Raw genomic sequence first — 18,904 nt, forward strand, 5'->3', positions numbered from 1 at the left:
TCCCCTTAGAAATGCTACAGGCCAGACAAAAAGTACACCTATCCACACAGTCCATTACTGCTTACCATGTAAGAATTCACACAAAGTTGAGAAAGGTGCTAAAGGAAATTAGTAGTCTGTAACAATGAAGTCAACCTACATTCATTCAAATTTACCTTAGTTGTAATAGCTGCCATCTGAGATGTGCTTTTAGAAACTGATCCTGGAGAACCAGGGGACCCTGGGGATCCAGGAGACCCTGGGGATCCAGGTAGATTACTTGCAGATGACTGGCTGGTAAGGTTAGATTTTGTACCACTGGAAAAAGAAAGCTTGAAACTTGGGCTCTGACGACCTGAAAGGTTAGTTTTCAGAAGAACTTCCTTTTCTTCACTCTCTTTTACTGGAGAGAAAAAAAATGAACATAACAAAATATAAAAAGGCAAAAGTAATGCAGTATTACTGACTCAAACCTTGAACTACAAATCACTTTGTGGGAAAAAGTTTACTATTTTATGTACAACTCAGCAAAGTAAGTCAGCACAGGACTTTTTTTTTTTTAATATACTACTATACCATCTATGAGCTGTTGTCATTGGCCAGGAATGAACACTTCTATTCTACCAATGACATCACGTGAACACTTACATTGAACATTTGGAATTCTAAACACGAATAAAACACAGGAAAACTTGATTATGAGCTAAGATTGCCACTCAAGTACTTTAAAGAAGCCAACAATAATATTTTGTATCATTTCACTTTTAGAGACAACAAAAGGGGCGTTTTGAAGGGGTGGTCCACCAACTTGGTGTCACAGTTTTGAGATCGAAGTATTTCAGAATAAATACACACAAGTCCTTCACTGCAGCAGGACTGACAACTGTACAAGTTAACCAATGCATAATGAATGCATAAGCCATTTTCATTGCTATTATTACTTACATTTTTTCCTTTCCATGAATTTACTGATAGGATCCATAATATCTTCATCATTTTTAGTTTTGTCAGAAGGGGGCACCACTGCTTCTCCATCTTCCATATCATCTTCATCAGTATTAAACCACATTTCCTCCTCATCCTCCAGGGTTCTTGCATCCCTTCTGTATCTGTGGTTTCTCAAAATGGAGCGCATGCTGCAGAACCATTTTCATTCAAAAAACAACACATTAATAATAAAACTTCTACTTGGCATTTATAGTGACAGCTTAAAAATAGTATAGAGCAATAAAAAACACCAGCAAAGCATTCTACAATGTCAGTCTTCATATTTAAAAATTTTCTTCATAAAGAACCAAGTAAAGTAGAACTCTGATAACAGCACATTCAGACCACTCTCTCTCTCCAAAATTCTATGGCTTTAGCTAAAGTAATTTTACTAAATGTCACTGAAGTGCTGTATTTAGGCTTGGTTTACATGTTTGGACTGATAAGTTAAAAAGTTGTAAATCACTAAGTTTAGGAACTGCAGACTTTTTGTTCCAGAAAACGTAACTTGTCAGTATTTGGGGTCCAATGTAGTAAAGAAAAACAAAACCAAACAATAACCCCCAAATCTAACATAATTATGAATCTGTTTTAAAACAGATATGTTAAAAAGACAGCTAACTCCTCCTGCCATGTGACAATTTTTGGTAACTGTCACTATTTTCAATTCTTCAGGGCCTTGGATACAAAAGTGCTACTTCTCCTCATTTGATCTATTGAGAGTGTTGGTCTGTCTCATTTCACCCTCCTTTTTTATCCTCACAGAAGCAGTATTAACGGCCTGGAAGGAGAGGGACAGTGATGTGCACACTGAAGAACAGGGGGAAGAGAAGTAGAAGAGACTGAAAACACTCTTTTGATTTGCTAGATGTTCATTCTAAATTTCTAACCAAAATTTCTAACAAAAGCTTGACAACCTTGACAAATTTTCTGTAGTGCTTCTTCAAAATTTACTGGCCACAATCTAAGTCTGAAATTTAGTATTTTTCATTTAATGTTTGTTACTGGACTCAAAATGTTAATAATACAATCTAGGCTCATTATTTTTGGCAAATCATTTTACATTACTGACTGCAGGAAAAAGCCAGAAAGGAAAAAGTAGGCAATTACAAAGTATTAAATCAGAATAATAAAATTACCAACACTATCATGTGGACCTATACGCATTGCATCATTTTACACTGCATTTAAATCCTTCATTCCTTAAGATTCCTGTTATTTTTGCATTTTTATGACTTCTAGGTTTTCACTTCAGAAATTACACAGACTGTGACAGGGCATGTGCAGCCACTGGGCTGGTTGAGCTACAAACCTCTTGAAACTGTAATTTTATTTTGGACAAACTCGGGTGGTACAACCACTTAGCTCAACTTACGCCAAGAGACGTCTAATGTTTTACTTCCTATACTGTATGGAAATCACTGAAGAAAGTGGCTGGGTGTTCTTTCCAACAGGTGCATTAATGTAGGAAATGCAGGCTTGAATTTCACAGCTGTTTAAGTGATAAGCTTAGCTGACAAGCCAAAATAGTAACATCTCACTTGTAAAACATTAGTACTCAAAACTGCAGATCCTGCATATATGCTGGAAAGCTTCAACATTTTAGAAGAAATCTACAGTTATACTCTCATTTCAATTGCACGAGACTCAAATATAAATATTGTTTAAGAAATCTTGTGGCAGGGAATAAAATAACTTAAATTCTGGAATGTCAAAATGTTCTAATATGACTCACCAGGACAAAGCTTTCAATGTGTTTTCAAACGAATTCCAAACAGAACAGGAATAAGTCTTGCTAACAAGCTAACAATTCTTAAGAGTAACTCTTCTATTCCCTCAAGAATTCCCTTTTTTTCCTTTGTAATGAAACCACACACAAAATTAATAACATTTGCTAAAAATAAATGGAGTAAAATGTCCTAAACTTCCTACTCTTATATACATTTTTACCTTGGGCAACTGTGTATGAAGGAAGAGAAGTCATGCTCTGGCAAAAATGAGTGATTCAAGGGTTATATCTGATTGATACATCATTGACAAAAGAGCATTCTAAGAAAAGCCTTTTGTATAGTCTATTTCTCAGTCATTTTGGTAGAGCTTATCTGAGTTTCTATTTCCACAACTAAATTAAAAGAAAATATGACATGAATTTTTGAAGGAAAAATCCACAGAATGGTAAATCACAACTGAATGATCTTTCTAATAAATAATGGGAGTCTGTATTTAAGCAAATGAACTTTCTGAGGTTTGCTGAAGTACCTGATAGCCTTCCAGCCTTATTGTAAGTGTACATAAGTTTAGGATGTGACAAGTTAGCATTATTACTGGTGTTTCAGCCACTAATGTTATCTGAAAGTGGATTAGGAGTTTCAAGTAACACATCTTGAAATCACACTTTTAATGAAGTAAATTCAGCAGTGCCTGAGATGCAAGTAAAAGTCTGAATTTACATTTCCCACTATCACAGAACACTCCACCAATATTCCCAAAATGTCATTAAAGCAATAATATTAATTAAGAAAATTTAGTGCATTTTACCTGTCAAGTTTTGGATTATCTTGTCTTTCCCTTTGTTGCTCAAATCGTAGTTTCAGTCCTTTAAACGTCTGCACATAATCTACATCTTCCAGTGCCTTCCAGTAATTTTCAATTACATGAGCCGTTAATGATTTTATATCTTCCTATAGAATGAACAAACAAACACAGGCTGACTTTATTTTCATTCAAATTACTTAATATAAAAAGTAATTGAAAATATTTTTCATTTTTAAGCACTCCACAGGAAGCATCATATTAATTAGCTTAAGCAAAAATGAGCATTGTGTATCCAAGTGCTAGAGGTTAAAATACTTGATTATCAAAGCACAACAGCAGCAATTTTCTAGCAGTATTCTCCTTCAAAACACATGACCAGAACCTAAAAGCCCAACAGAAAATTATACCAAACCCAATTCTCAAAGGCCTTTCCCACTGTAACTTATATTTTTATGTTGATAGACTAGTAACTGTTGTAACCAATTAAAAAATGTGTACAAGATATACACTTAACATTGTTTCTTTCCTTGCTGCAAATAAATTATTTATACATATTAAAAAATAAATTAATGCATTTGTTTAGGATGAGAGTAAGAAAAATATTTTTCATTGGAAATGATTAGCATCAACTTTTTTTCTTTGTGGCCTTACAGCGCTGGTCGAGGTTCTTCACAAAAGCCTCCCAACTGGTCTGCTCTTTCAGCTCAGCATTGTGGCTGCCCAAAGCCAGTCAAGACAGTTGAGACTAGCACTGGTCTGCACACTGCAGCAGGAAAATTTCTCCTGTGCTCTATTTGGCTTTCTTAGCACTGCACAGTCCCTTGAAATCACTGCAGAATAAATACCTACATTGCCATCTATTAAGGACAAGCAAAGCAACATAAATCTTAATACAGTGATCATCTTCCCTTTTGGTCACCTCTTAGGGGTGGTAATACATCAGTAACAACAAAAGCAAGCTTTAAAAAAAAAATCTCTCTTTAAAAGAAACCTGGATAAAAAAAAAAAAAAAAAAGACCAAAATTATGGACAGATACCAAGAAGTATTATGGAGATGCAACCTGGATGTCTATGTGAAAAGGAGAATAAAAAAAAAGGACAGATCATTCATTTCCTCATAGCTTGAACTGTAAAATCAGCACCCAATTTCATGGAGGACTGTAAGACCACAGAAATCAGGGTCACTTTTTTTCACAGCTTCAAAACCATATTTAAATCAACTCTTTCATGATGATCAGGTCAACTCAGTCTTGAATAACCTTGAGTCTCAACTAAAAGAGGAAAGAGGTTATCAGCACAGAAGACTCCAAGAGATGACAAAGCCTTTTTCCTCACCCACTTACTCCACAGCTGCTTGCACCCCAGCTTGGCTTCACTTACCACATTTACAGCCCGTATAATATTTTGTCAGAATCTGAATGCAAACAGTGAGGAAACAGTACTGTGCTGATGGCCAAACCGGCCTAAATATTTTAAGAGACTCCTGATGGAAGAGGAACTTTGTAGCATCCCACTTAATATAATCAAAAAAAGACAGGTACCTCTTCCAGATGTTCCCATATTCTGTTGAACAGATATCATAGAGCACAGCTAAATTTGATGTTTCTGTAGCACTAGTTTCAAATTACATTTCTGTCATAACAGGCCCATCCAGTCTGCATGATGAAACTTAATTAGTGCTGCCTTTGCAAATCTGGGTACTGCTAATGAACTACCATATGAATTTGGCTTTCAAGTCACAGTACTGTTTACATGCAAGAAAGATGTGCAAATATGTAACAGTGACAAAAATAGATAATGTAAATGCAGTACCATATAGTCCCATTACAACAGTATAGTTTAGGGTACATGCAAAAAGAAAAGTCATCTTGAACTACAAGATTAAACAATATAGCTATTATCTTCATCATACAAAAGCACTCACCACTCTGATAAATTCAAACATCTCTATTATGGCAGAGTTCATCAGATTATAACGGGAACCATTATTTAGAAATGCTTTGACCACAGGTTCAAACAAAAAACTTTTCATTATGTAACGGTTGTAGAATTCATCCTTTAGCCCAATTATCTTTCTCTTGAAACGAAGGGCACCTGAAACACAAGTGTTGTCAAAAGAATTTTTAAATTTAAAAGGAAAAAAATATCCAGAAATGACTCAGCAGTAGTTAGGGCAATTTGCAACCCCACTTCTTATGCAGCATTGCATTATTAAAACCAGGTGAAGACATTCAGCTATTCTCTGCTTCTCAACAATCTTGTCTACATTGCAAAAAATTACTTATCTATTTTATCCTAAAGAAATCCTCCATCATGACTGTACACGTGAAACCTCTTCTGTTCACTGAAGAAAAAATACTACTCTTTAACTACATTACTACTAACAAAAAGGTTTATTTTCATATTCTTAATATCACTTACACTAAAAGTAAAATACTTTCTCAGTAGAAGAACTGGGGAAATTGCTTATGATTCCTGTTTTTCAAATAGAAGTTTGATTACATTTAATTAAGACCTGTTTGAATAGGGTGCAAACTATCTCATTTTAAAATTAGCAAATGGCATCATCTTTGCACACACAGTGAAGCAAAGACTTTGTTTACTTCCAGTTTAAAGCACATTCACACACAGGTGTCTGAATGTTTGTGCACAAACAGAAAGTTGTCATCTTGCTCTGAGGCAGCACACAGACACTTAGGTGTCTATGAGAAAAGATTATTCAAGGGTTCTAAGACCAAACTCAGGTGATTCAATTACAAATTTCTAAAGTACTTCTTACTGTATGGATCCTACTCAGTTAGCTTTAGGTTTTGTGCACAACAGAACCATGGGGGAAAAGAAGTAAAACTCTCTTACTTGCTACTAGAATTAAGTCACACTGCTTTGCTCTTACTGGTCAAGAAACTACCAGAGTTTGAGGCGCAGCATACTGAGGTTCTGTGCAGGTCAATGCGGTCAGATAACCTTATCTCTAATTAATACTTCTGATAATTTCTACTAAAAATTATCCAAAGTTCAAATGGTTCTCCTTTGTTGACATACCACCTTCTGGTTTCACCTCTACACTGAGATTCAGAAAAAAACCTCAGCTTTTTAGAAAAAGAGACATTTATAAATGCAAAATTATTTACTAATACTAGCTGAAATATCTAGACGCTGGCATGAGAAAACAGGTATAATACTAGGATTTCTGTGTTCAGTCACAAATTGTCATGATCTGTGAACAGTTCTCTTCCAGCAGAATGAAGATATGTAACACTTCACATTCACAAAATACTACTTTATTCTTCAGATTTCAAACTTACACAATGCCAAGAAAGCGTGCTTTGAGGCCATGAGAACAAGTACTCGTCTCAGGATATCTTTGTTAATGATGTAGTTCTTTATGTGGTAAGTATGATGTTCTACACAGAAAGTTAGCAATTCCAGTATTAATGCCAAGAGTTGGGCTGTCTGAAAATCATCTGTAATAAAAAAAAACCCAAAATTATTGAACAGATCTAGGACATTGCATTCAGAGGAAAACTTCAAATATCCAACTAGTAAACATTTCAAAGTTCTTGTTTATTCCCACGCATAATTTAGGGAACATGCTACAGGGTATGTTTAGTCTTTAAAATAGAAATTAAACAGCTTGTTAAGGACTGAGTATTTTTTGTTTATACAAATATGGCAGGAAACCCTCTAAAGCTATAGAAAGAATTATGTCTTAAATCAGTGTTTGAAAGTTCAGAAACAACAGAACATTAACATAATCCATTTGGCATATTTTACCAAATATTATCATAGTATCAGTCAGGGTTGGAAGGGACCACAAGGATCATCCAGTTCCAACCCCCCTGCCATGGGCAGGGACACCCCACACTAGATCAAGCTGGCCAGAGCCTCATCCAGCCTGCTCTTAAACACCTTCAGGGACGGGGTCTCAACCACCTCCCTGGACAACCCATTCCAGGGCTTCACCACTCTCATGGTGAAGAACTTCCTCCTCACATCCAGCCTGAACCTCCCCACCTCCAGCTTCATTCCATTCCCCCTGGGGTCCACATGCCTATATCAAAGCACTGCCCTATATGCAGTGCCTTGACTAAGCCTGTACCAAAAATGCAATCTATCATGCTCTTTAACAAAAGTACTATGCAAAAAATATCTCAGGATCTTTTAATACTTCTAGGACATAAGCATATCAGCATACACAAAATATAACTCAAATCCTGCTTTTAAGTAGACAACTAATACACATTAGATATTTTTTTTTAAAGTAGTGCTACCTTTTTAAACACATTGCCAGACTGTTGACCATCAAAGAACACAAGTATTTTACACGGTAAAAAAATCTCCATTTGAATCTATCAGCAAGCCAGTTGAAATAAAACAGATTAATTTAACTGATCTCCTGGAAATCTAGGCAATAAATTAAAAACTTTAGAGGCCATTTATTCATCATTTACATATCTCCTTTTTGGATGTATTATACTAACAATAAACAAACAACACTGCTGCTAGTAGCTAGCAAGAACAGTTACTTCATCACCGATCTCCACCTTATTACTCTGATGGAGAACCAATGCCTTTAGCACAGTATTGTGACACACACCTTCTCATGCACAATTCTCTCTAGTGATGTCTGACCTTAAAAAACATTTACACATTTACAACTTTATGTCACTTAACAGTCTCTGAGTTACTAAAATTTACACAAATGTTCTAATTTTTGCTGAAGCAAAATCTGCAGCAAGTGCTGTTCACTTCTTAAATCAGGTCTCTTCACTGAATTTTATAAATTATTCAAATGACTAAATAATTAATCCACCTTTTACTTTGAACTAGGCAGCATAGTCTTAGATTCACTTTAAGCCTGAAAACATCTTTGACGCTGAGACATTCTATTTCAAACGTGGACATTCATCAGTCTTGATGTGCCCCAAATCCAGAGTGGCATTACCTTTGCTAGGCTTGTCCTCTGTAGTATTGGCCAATAAAGGAGCTGTCAGAACATGCATACAATGTTTATAGAAGAAACCCAAGAACTCCGTCTTTTCTGTTTTCTAAAGAATGAAGAAGAAATTAGGTTTAACATATATCACCAAAATCTTCTGAAAAAAACAAAGGCAGTTTCATTTGAAGGTATTTACTTACATTGGCAGTAGCAAGCATATTTTCTGGATCAACTAAAGTACGAAGCAAACCCATGAGCAGCACTGCCCCTCCAAGCTCTGGATCAGTGTCACAAATCATGTGTTCTATAATGAGGTTAATGAGTAATATATCCTAACAACAGGAGGGGGAAAAAAAGGCAAAAATTAATTCTAGTGCTACTGCCTTACCCCAAACCTGAAATTATCTTCTGAAAATGTTACTGCCTGGTTAAAAACAATGCTTATCAAAATGTAAACAACTATCAAACAAAATCCCCCAAACTTAATGGAAACAACTTAACTTTACGTGCCAGTGCCACATTCTGGTTAGTGGTTCAACAGTAAGAAGGCAAGCAGTGAAGAAGAATCTTTCAAAGCAACTAGAAACAGTTTTGAAATTAACAATCCAGTTTAGAATTTAGTCTGAGCTGAACCACCAAAAGATAAAAAGTACAGAGGCACATCGTTAACAGTCTCAAAATTCAGCTGTTTTTGGAAACATTTCCAGAGTACAGAAGTTTTAGTTTGGATCTCCCTTTAGAATACATATCAAGGGTTTTATCTACATAAACATACAACAGTATGTAACAATTTTATAATGCTACTGAACTTCTCAACTAAAAAATAACCCTAACATGTATTTGCTGAAAACAAGAATAACCTACTAAAATGGAAAATAACATTTACATTTAGGAATTTATATAATAAAGTTGTTTGGTTACCCCCATAAAGAGGCCAGTCACCAGATTCAACATTCCCTGTTCCAGCTGCCCCTGCCTTGTTCTCTGCCATGTTTTTAGCAGATAGGAGAAAAAAAATATTAACTAACTCCTCTATGGAAAAGGCAGCAAATTTTTTTTTATCCACTGAATACCATTTTGAAATACCTGTCTTACTACTAGTTATCTGCTACAGAAGATCTCTAGTAAATGCAAAACGCTGTCCAAGTGGTCACTGAAGACAGTAATTCCACTTTCGATGCTCATGATAGCAAACTGAACAGAGTTTTCCTACAAATGAATTAAAACCACATGCAAAGATCAAGACTGAAATTTGTGTTTTGGATCTTAAGGAGGTGATCATTCCAAAACATTTTGCTGTGCTTGTGTGGCAGCTAACGTTTTAACCAAAATGTTTTACTTTACACACAAAGGAACAACACTGTGTAAGGATGCAGACACTCATCTAACCTAACAGAACTTTAAAAACATGGCAGTTCAGTATCCTCTAATCATCATGACTACATTCCATACTTCTTCAGAACTAGGGCATATCACTTACAGAATTGTAAATATAAAACAACAATACAAAAAAGCAATACAGACATTTCTGGGGACTCTCTACTTACATCATCGTTCTGCTGTGCTTCCTGCATGACAAACTCTCGTACCATGGATGGGTTGTATTCAACCAAATAGGAAAATATATCAGTGGCTGCACTTCGTACTTGTGCATCATCCATACCCTGGAAAAGTCAAATAAAATTATTTATGTTTCCTTAAAAGAAAAGGCTTAAATGGAATGAAAACACGAAAGCATTAGGTTTTAATTCCTACTTGCAAGTCATATCTATTACTAAAACTGCATCCTAAACCTGAATTAAGTCTAAATTCTTCTTTGTATGTTTGACAATTGTTGGACAAAATAGATTTTATGGGTTTCCTGCCCTCTATTTCCCTATTTTTCTTACATAATTGTGTATCAGTAAGCATATAAAGATAGGAAAGTGAGTAACACAATAAAAATGACATGGCACTTTCAATGTCATATTGTAACTGCTTTCAAAGCTTCTCAAAAATATTTCAGGTGTTCTGAATCTCAAGCTCAGACAAGACAGAAGCAGCAAATACTCATAAAATTATGTGACTGAAGTTTGGCATACCTACTTTTTAAAACACCTCTCTGGAGACCAGCAAAATTGTTATCACAAATAACTGACTTACCAATATGACTTCTAGTGCTGGGAGTATGCCCATATTTGACAAGGTTTTGAAAAATGCATCTCTGTTTTGTGGCTGCAGTGTTTGAGAGAATGCACAAAACTCTTTCAGGAAATTTACCTGAAAACCAGGAATAATATACTAGTTAGTAATTAAAAAAATAAGAAGATGCAAGTATCACTTTGTAGCAACTGTCCCTTTTGTGGATATTTTACAGATATCTTACCAATTCCTGTCTTTTCTCCTCATCTGTGGCTTCATCTGTTAGTTGTGCAAACAAGTCTGTCAGAAATTTTTCATCTTCCTACAAAGGCAAAACAATACTATTTGTTTATTTACACTATCAAAAGGCATTCAAGTATAACAGTAAGTTCTTCTAAACCATGCCTCCTGCAAATGAGAGAACATACATTTATGTACTGTAGTCAATCATACCAGTATCAATTTTTTAATTCAAATTAAAAAAAAAAAATATTAATATGAATCTGTGAGTTTTCATCACACTCAACACTGCCCAACCCCTCACTGGCAGTTATGATTGTACTGCCTTTTGGCTGCCTTTTTTCTATTTCCTACTGCCATTCTCACCATTTTGTGTTTGATTTCTTCTCTATCTTCCCCTTTGTCACATGCCTGTCTCCCTAAATCACATTACAATACCTTTGCTTCAAATGTTTAGATAGCCCTACATACATGTGTCTTTGGAATGTTAGGAGACCTTTGCAGCAGAACTAAAGCAAGGCCACCATGAAGTGAGACTCAACAGCAGGAATAAAGGGACATTCTTCCCCCTCATCATTGTGAAAAGAGTGAATTCTTGAAACAAAATCAAAATTCCTATTATGTATGGCATTTATTGGACATTCTGGCTGACAGCAATCAAAAACTATTCTGTTATTTTTCATGCTACTGTACCTTAGCAAAACTATGGATGGCAGCCAGCACATTACAAATGTGTATTTAAACAGAGAGAAGCAGTAATATTTAGCTTCCCATAACATTCATAGTCCTAACAACTAGAAGATTATTAAAACATAAATAAACCTTCCTCCATTCTCTGTCCCATATTACACAATAGTAAGACAAGACTTGGTTATAAACGCTGCCAGAGAGCTGTTTCTTATGTAGTCAGAAATACTGTAAGCAATATCCCTCCAACCCAAAACCAGCGCAAGAAACCCAAGTTGTCTTATATTACTCAGGACCAAACAAGACCACTAAAGTCCTTCAGCTATGTTCTCATAAACATTCTCAGATTGCAAACTAGGTAGGTTCTTCATCCAATCTCACCTTGCTGACAAAATGAGTACCTCTGTTTGAAAAGCACCTCATGCTGATGTACCTGCAACACTGTCACAACACAATCCAGGATCTCTATAATGGCACTGCACAACACAGATAACCCCAAAAGAGGCTGGCATGAGCTATTACCCTACAAGGCATTTCACCACACTATACAGTATTCCCTGTATTTAGGACATGCCACATGTTTCTTCTCGTTTGATGCTGTACTTCTAATCTAATGCAACATTCTAATAATAACAAGAATGAATGAATTTTGGACACAATTTCAGGTGTTATTTCCCTGATTGCCTCAAAATCAAAACAAAAAGAGGCAGGAGAGGCCTCATTCAAAGTTTACCAAAACTCACTCTGGAAAATCAAAACACTGGAAATATACAGTTTGAATTTCAGATTTCAACAGACAAACATGTTCAAAACCACTATTAATATCTTTGATGTTAAGAAATATAACATAAGCTCTGATGAAAGAATATAGTTGCTTTTAAGTTTTCTGTTTCGTTATCACAGATGTTAGGGATTGGAAGGGATCTTTGAAGGTCATTGAGTCCAACACCCTGCTGGCACAGGGCCACAGAATCTAGGACAGGTCACACAGGAATGCACCCAGAGGGGTCTTGAAAGTATCCAGAGAAGGAGACTCCACTACCTCTCTGGGGAGCCTCTTCCAGCCCTCTGTGACCTTCAAAGTAAGGAAGTTCCTCCTTATGTTGAGGTGGAACATCCTATGCTGTAGTTTATATCCATTGCCCCTTGTCCTATCACAGGGTGCAACCAAAAAGAGCCTGTCCCCTCCCTCTTGACACCCAGCCCTCAGATATTTACAAACAGTTATTAAATCCCCTCTCAGTCATCTCTTCTCCTGACTAGAAAGCTCCAGGTCCCTCAGCCTCCCTTCATAAGGGCACGTGCTCCAGTCCCTTAATTATCCTCATAGCCCTCTGTTGGACTCTCTCCATCAGATCCCTGTCCCTCTTGAATTGGGGAGCCCATAACTGGATGGAACATTCCAGGTGGTCCAGGGCAGAGTAGAGGGGGAGAAGAACCTCCCTCGATCTGCTGGACACGTTCCTATTATTTCACAGTAGAGATGCTTACAGTCTTTTTACTGAAATGAAAAACAAACAGCACAAAACCACAAACCCAAACCCCATAAAAACCAGTTCTTTTGAAGAATAAGCAAGCTATTCTCTGTGATTAGCAGTTTATTTAAGAAAAGGTAAAGTACTTTGCTTTAATTTTTGCTGTTTTGGTCAAGATCACAGTATTACAGTACATTAGAGGTTGGAAGGGACCTCCAGATATCATCAGGTCCAACCCCCTTGACAAGGCAGGATCACCTAGGGTAGTCTGCACAGGAATGCATCCAGGTGTGTTTTGAAAGCTTCCAGAGAAGGAGACTCCACAACCTTGCTGGGCAGCCTGTTACAGTGCTCCATCACCTTCACTGCAAAGAAGCTTCTCCTCATGTTGAAGTGAAATCTTCTAGCTTATACCTATTGTTTCTTGTGTTATTATTGTGCACCACCAAAAAGACATTGGCCTCTTCCAGTTGACACCCACCCCTCAGATATTTACAGATATTGACCAGATCCCCTCTCATTCTTCTCTTCATAGGGTAGAACTAGACAGCCCCAGGAAGCTCAGTCTCTCGTTGTAAGGGAGGTGCTCAAGTCTCTCAATCATCATTGTGGCTCTCCACTGGATTCTGTCCAGCAGATCCATGTCTCTCTTCAACTGTGGAGCCCAAAACTGGACACAGTGTTCCAGGTGTGGTCTCAGCAGGGCAGAGTAGAGGGGGAGAAAAACCTCCCTAGACCTGCTGGACACACTCTTCTTGATGCACCCCAGGATACCATTGGCTCTCTTGGCCATAAGGGCACATTATGGTCCCATGGAGAACTTGCTGTCCACCAGGACTCCAAGGTCTTTCTCCGTGGAGCTGCTTTCCAGCAGGGCAGCCCCTAACCTGTACTGACGTCTATAGTTATTCCTCCCCAGATGCAGGACCCTGTACTTGTCCTTGTTTAATCTTCATGTGGTTTGTCTGCACCCAGCTCTCCAGCCTGACCAGATCTTGTTGGATGGCTGCACAGCCTGACCCTACTGCAGAGCCCCAGAGACAGAGGTGGTCAGAGAAGCTGCAACTCCAGCACTACATAGCAAAGCATGGCAGACAGGGTCTCACTGGACAGGGAGACAGGGGCAGGACCTCAGCTCAGCAATTTGACCAGATCCTGCCACAACTCTGCCCAGTTCAAGATGTGGCCATCCACAGTGGAGGCCAACCCACTCACCCTATTACTGTGCTTGCAAACATACTGAATTTGTGGAAGTGATGAAGACTTCAACACTGACACTGTTCCAGGAAGAATTTGTGAGAAGTTCAGCATGTAACCATTTTTCAACCTTCTACACATATCATAGATCGCAATTTACAGTTCTGTATTAAATATAATATCAAAACATTTACCACTCCATAACCTCTCCCAAAGACCATTAAATACATTGTATTTTTAAATTAATAAGATTGTCTGAGATTTCTTATGCCTCAGAACAACTGTGATCTATGTAAAAGTGAGATGAACTAAGATGGGTGCATGTGATTTGAAACATCCCACCCTTATATGGGCAGTAAAATGCAGTTATTTTTTTAAAAAAAAACACCCCCAAATGAACCTCTTAATACATTCACAGTTACATCTTAGTCATGAAATTAATTTAGGTGCTCCCACATTCCAGGTGCTTAATAAAAGGTAGATGGGTTGCTATCAATGGGAAGATCCCCAACCCTCTCCCATTTATAGAAAAACTGTGATTGCAATGAACACTCTAAATACAAGATTCTCTCTCAAGCTGTAAAATTACTGACAAGGGTAGTGTATATAAAGATACATTCCTGAACAACTCTGTTAGAATCTATGGTAATGAACAGTCTGAAAGCAGAGTTCACATTTTGTAAGTCACAAAACATCATCCATCACCAAACGCTTGAACTGTTTTCTCCAGCTTGCAAAAATGCCCTCACATAAGTCTGTGTAGCACAGATAGGGAAAATGCATAAATTCTTTGCAGTATCTGGCCTCTTCATGCAGTTAAGTATCAAAACCCACCTGAATATATCTTAGAAGCTGTGGAGGTCACACCTGATTTCCAAGAAAACAAAACCGCAAATGACAGTTTTTGTGGTAATTCTACCATCTAGCTATTGGAACCATTCACAGAAATTAGTAGATGTTCAATACTTAAAAACTATGCATACAACAAATACTAAATGAATTAATTTAGGCTTCTGCAGGATCTAAGTAGATGCCTCTAGGATTTAATGTCTTTCAGAGTTTATGAAGATAACATTAAGCAAAGGCATCTATTCAATCAATCCTTTATGACTCTGAAAACCAAGAAAACCCAGAGACCAAATGTGATCACAAAAAAAGACACTATTCACAGTTGTGATTCAACTTGCAAAGCAGTCCTCCTTCTCAAAAAAAAACCTTAAAAAAGGATTCCTCAAAAGCAGACCTCTCTCAGCTTTCAGTTATCAGGTACTTTGTGACCACAGATAAATGATAATAAACATCCCTTTCTCAAAGTAACATTCAAGAAAATAAGTGAAACCTAAACTAGAAAAAAGAGTATACTTGCCATCCTATTTTCCACCACATTCTGCCTAAAAAGGCAGAAATAATTTCATTCTGTGAAAGCTTCAGTAAGTGTTACTAGTAAACAGAATTACAGCTCCAAACATGCATTTCTTCCTGTTACCACACCGTAAGATTTCATTGTCTAAAATGTTTCAGTCTCCTTTACCTCAGACTGCTTTCACAGATGCTTTCATTTGCTATCAATAAGCTATTTTCACTCAAGAGAACACACTGAACCAGCGGCAGGATCCACGTAACCACACCTGAAGTTTCTTAATACACTGAAAATAATTTTCCACAATGAAGAAATTCAGAAATCAATGGCATGCCCTTTTCCCATTTGCCCAGAAAGGGGCTTTTTTTTACATTTTACTGCAAGGTAAACTTTAAGTGGATCTCCAGAGTTTTACCCGAGTCAACTACAGCAAAACAGCAGACCAGCAGGAGACTTTCTAGTCCTACTACCTTTGGGCAAAACAACCAATGTGAACTAACACAACTCTTTCTCTAAAACAACAACAGATTATCACATTTAGATCCATGGGGTTCTGTTAAAAATAAGTAACTATTTGTAAAACCACTTCCATAATGAAACCAGACTATTGTTATATAGAAATCCAGTACAATGTAGAGAAGTACCTAAATGCCTACAATTTTTAAGTTATTGAAAAGGGAAATAGTGACTATCAGTAATACAATTTCTGTATTTAAAAAAGCTGATTTACCAGTAGAGTAATGACATGTTATCACTGCTCTACTAGCACATAAATAAACATTTTAACATATGTCAAATTTGCCCCTCCTACTCTTCACTTTCCTGAAAGAAAAGACTCAAAAGTAATCCTAACAATATTCTGGAAGATTAAAAACACTATAAGACCTTGCTAGTAAAAAAGAATATGCCAGTGAGAAAGGGGGGAAAGAACGGAAGGAAACGGTGTTTGCTCACTCTATGGCGCAGTTTTGCAAGTTTTTGGTTTTTAATAACTAGTTAATAATACAAAGGGAAAGAACTGGTGGCCTCCAGTGTGAACATTAGTATGTATTTTTCAAATTGCAAAAGAGCGTCATATAAAGTAAGAAACACCACTTACCTGTCCCACCCCCACTCTCAAAACTGGGCGAACTCCGTATTTCAGCAAGGTTTCTTGGTGGCTATGACATCTCAAGACTATAACAGGCTGGACCCCAAGCAGTAAAAGCATATTAGGAGGGGCTGAAATTGGAAAAAAATGTTATATACCTCTTTTTTATCTTAAGTACAGCAAATCATAAAACCTGTAATTGAGCAGGTTAATTCTGCTGACTGGCTAAGCTAGTATCATGGGTTTACTATCCATCATGATCAGTGGCATCTAGCTTAGTGGTGCAGTTACTTAAAATTATCAAAATACTTAAGAATCAGCATATTCTTTTTTCCAGTATTCAGTAATTATAATTGAAAAACCGACCTTAAACATTAGTGACCTTTAATGACTTGAAATATCCTCTCATGACACCAAATACCTTAATTAAGGCACTGTGTAGTCACCTCACCCATTGAAAAGCATAATACACAACTTGCATAGAGTCTTTAGTTAATACACTGTCTGATGTGAAAAGCGCTCTGTAGAGCTTATCTTTCTTTTCCATGATGGAGATAGCAGGCTTTCTTCTTGTTTCCTTCCCAGCCAATGAGAGAGAAAATAACAGAATATAAAACAGCTGAGTTGTGCAAGCAATACTTGCAGTAGATGACACTGGTTATCAGTTGCTCAAGGTGGTTTGCTTTAATCTGACAAGTAACATTTCCTAGAAAGATAGTTCTTTTGTCACACCCTCAAAGATCCAGGGGATTCAACCTCAAGTCAACAGCAGAAGCATTAACAACCTGTATTATATCTCAGCTAAGAACTTGAGACTCATCTGCAGTTCCCAATAAAATACTGTGAAGCATCCTAGAAACTCTTTAATTAATGACTTGAGAGTTTTTAAACTACACTCAAAGTTAGTGAGCACCAGGATCTTGTAAGAGCTACAATAATGAATGCCAGGAACTCAGAGACAACTCCTATGTTTTTAATGAAATAACATAATTCCCATCCCCAAAGTATTGTGATACAACCAGCTACAGAACTATTAAACCATACACTAATGGAAGTAAGACCTTAAGAATTAGTTATACAAGTAAAATCAACAAAACTAGTTTTAGAATTTTGTTCTGAAAACATTATTGCTTCTGTTTAAAGAAACAGGAAGAAAGCAGCATCATGTATTTTATACATGAACTGTGGGAAAGGGGGCCTGGAGAAAGGAAAGGGAAGAATGAAACTTCAAGCTGCAGAGATTATGGAAAAATGCAACCTGACATACCGCTCTGTAAATAAATGAACAGATGCCAGGTAAGGAAGTTTAAACCTTGGGTGAGAGCTACACCATGAGAACCTGAAAAAAATCAGTCAAGCCTTTTAATCTCTTAGAAAAACTATGGAAATAGTTTGTGATAGCCTGTCTTAATTCTCTTAAAACCAAGAACTGATCATCACAGGATCACAGGATGTTAGGGGTTGGAAGGGACCTCCAAAGGTCATCGAGTCCAACCCCTTACCAGAGCAGGGCCACAGAATCTAGCACAGGTCACACAGGAATGCACCCAGAGGGGTCTTGAAAGTATCCAGAGAAGGAGACTCCACTACCTCTCTGGGGAGCCTCTTCCAGCCCTCTGTGACCTTCAAAGCAAGGAAGTTCCTCCTCATGTTGAGGTGGAACCTCCTGTGCTGTAGTTTATATCCATTGCCTCTTGTCCTATCTCATGGTGCAACCAAGAAGAGCCTGTCCCCTCCCTCTTGACACCCAGCCCTCAGATATTTATAAACAGTTATTAAATCCCCTCTCAGTCATCTCTTCTCCAGACAAAAAAGCCCCAGGTCTCTCAGCCTCTCCTCATAGGGCACATGATCCAGTCCCTTAATCATCCTCATAGCCCTCTGTTGGACTCTCTCCATCAGATCCCTGTCCCTCTTGAACTGGGGAGCCCAAAACTGGATGGAACATTCCAGGCGATGTCTCACCAGGGCAGAGTAGAGGGGGAGGAGAACCTCTCTCGATCTGCTGGACACACTCCTTTTAATGCAGCCCAGGATCCCACTGGCCCTTTTGTCCATTAAGACACATCGCTGCCCTTGTTATCCACCAGGACTCCCAGGTCCTTCTCCACAGGGCTGCTCTCATCTAGCGGATCGCCTCCTAACCTTTACTGGTGCAGTTTATTATTCCTTCCCCAATGAAGGACTCTGCACTTACCCTTGTTGAACCTCATTAGGTTCCTCTCTGCTCAGCTCTTCTGTCTGTCCAAGTCTCAATGTCAAATAATTTCCAACAGGTTCTTATTTACAAACTC

The 18,904-nt window shown here is 37.5% G+C and overlaps 1 protein-coding gene across 2 annotated transcripts in view; it reads right to left on the reverse strand.

Moving 5' to 3' along the window:
* The window catches only part of PPP4R3A (protein phosphatase 4 regulatory subunit 3A), a 46,234-nt gene that overhangs the window by 2,519 nt on the left and 24,811 nt on the right, over window positions 1-18,904 (reverse strand). For both annotated transcript variants that reach the window (XM_068148786.1, XM_068148787.1), the window contains 10 exons: window positions 10,806-10,883; window positions 10,583-10,699; window positions 9,988-10,104; window positions 8,641-8,772; window positions 8,447-8,549; window positions 6,807-6,965; window positions 5,426-5,595; window positions 3,505-3,647; window positions 925-1,115; window positions 156-382 (listed from right to left, as the gene is read on the reverse strand). In XM_068148786.1, coding sequence (XP_068004887.1) covers window positions 156-382; window positions 925-1,115; window positions 3,505-3,647; window positions 5,426-5,595; window positions 6,807-6,965; window positions 8,447-8,549; window positions 8,641-8,772; window positions 9,988-10,104; window positions 10,583-10,699; window positions 10,806-10,883 — 1,437 coding nt within the window. The remainder of the gene's footprint in view (window positions 1-155; window positions 383-924; window positions 1,116-3,504; window positions 3,648-5,425; window positions 5,596-6,806; window positions 6,966-8,446; window positions 8,550-8,640; window positions 8,773-9,987; window positions 10,105-10,582; window positions 10,700-10,805; window positions 10,884-18,904) is intronic.

The sequence above is a fragment of the Melanerpes formicivorus genome, unplaced genomic scaffold (genome assembly GCF_026170545.1).
Source record: "Melanerpes formicivorus ecotype bairdi unplaced genomic scaffold, bMelFor1.0.p_v2 SCAF_17, whole genome shotgun sequence".
Classification (NCBI taxonomy): Eukaryota; Metazoa; Chordata; class Aves; order Piciformes; family Picidae; genus Melanerpes; species Melanerpes formicivorus.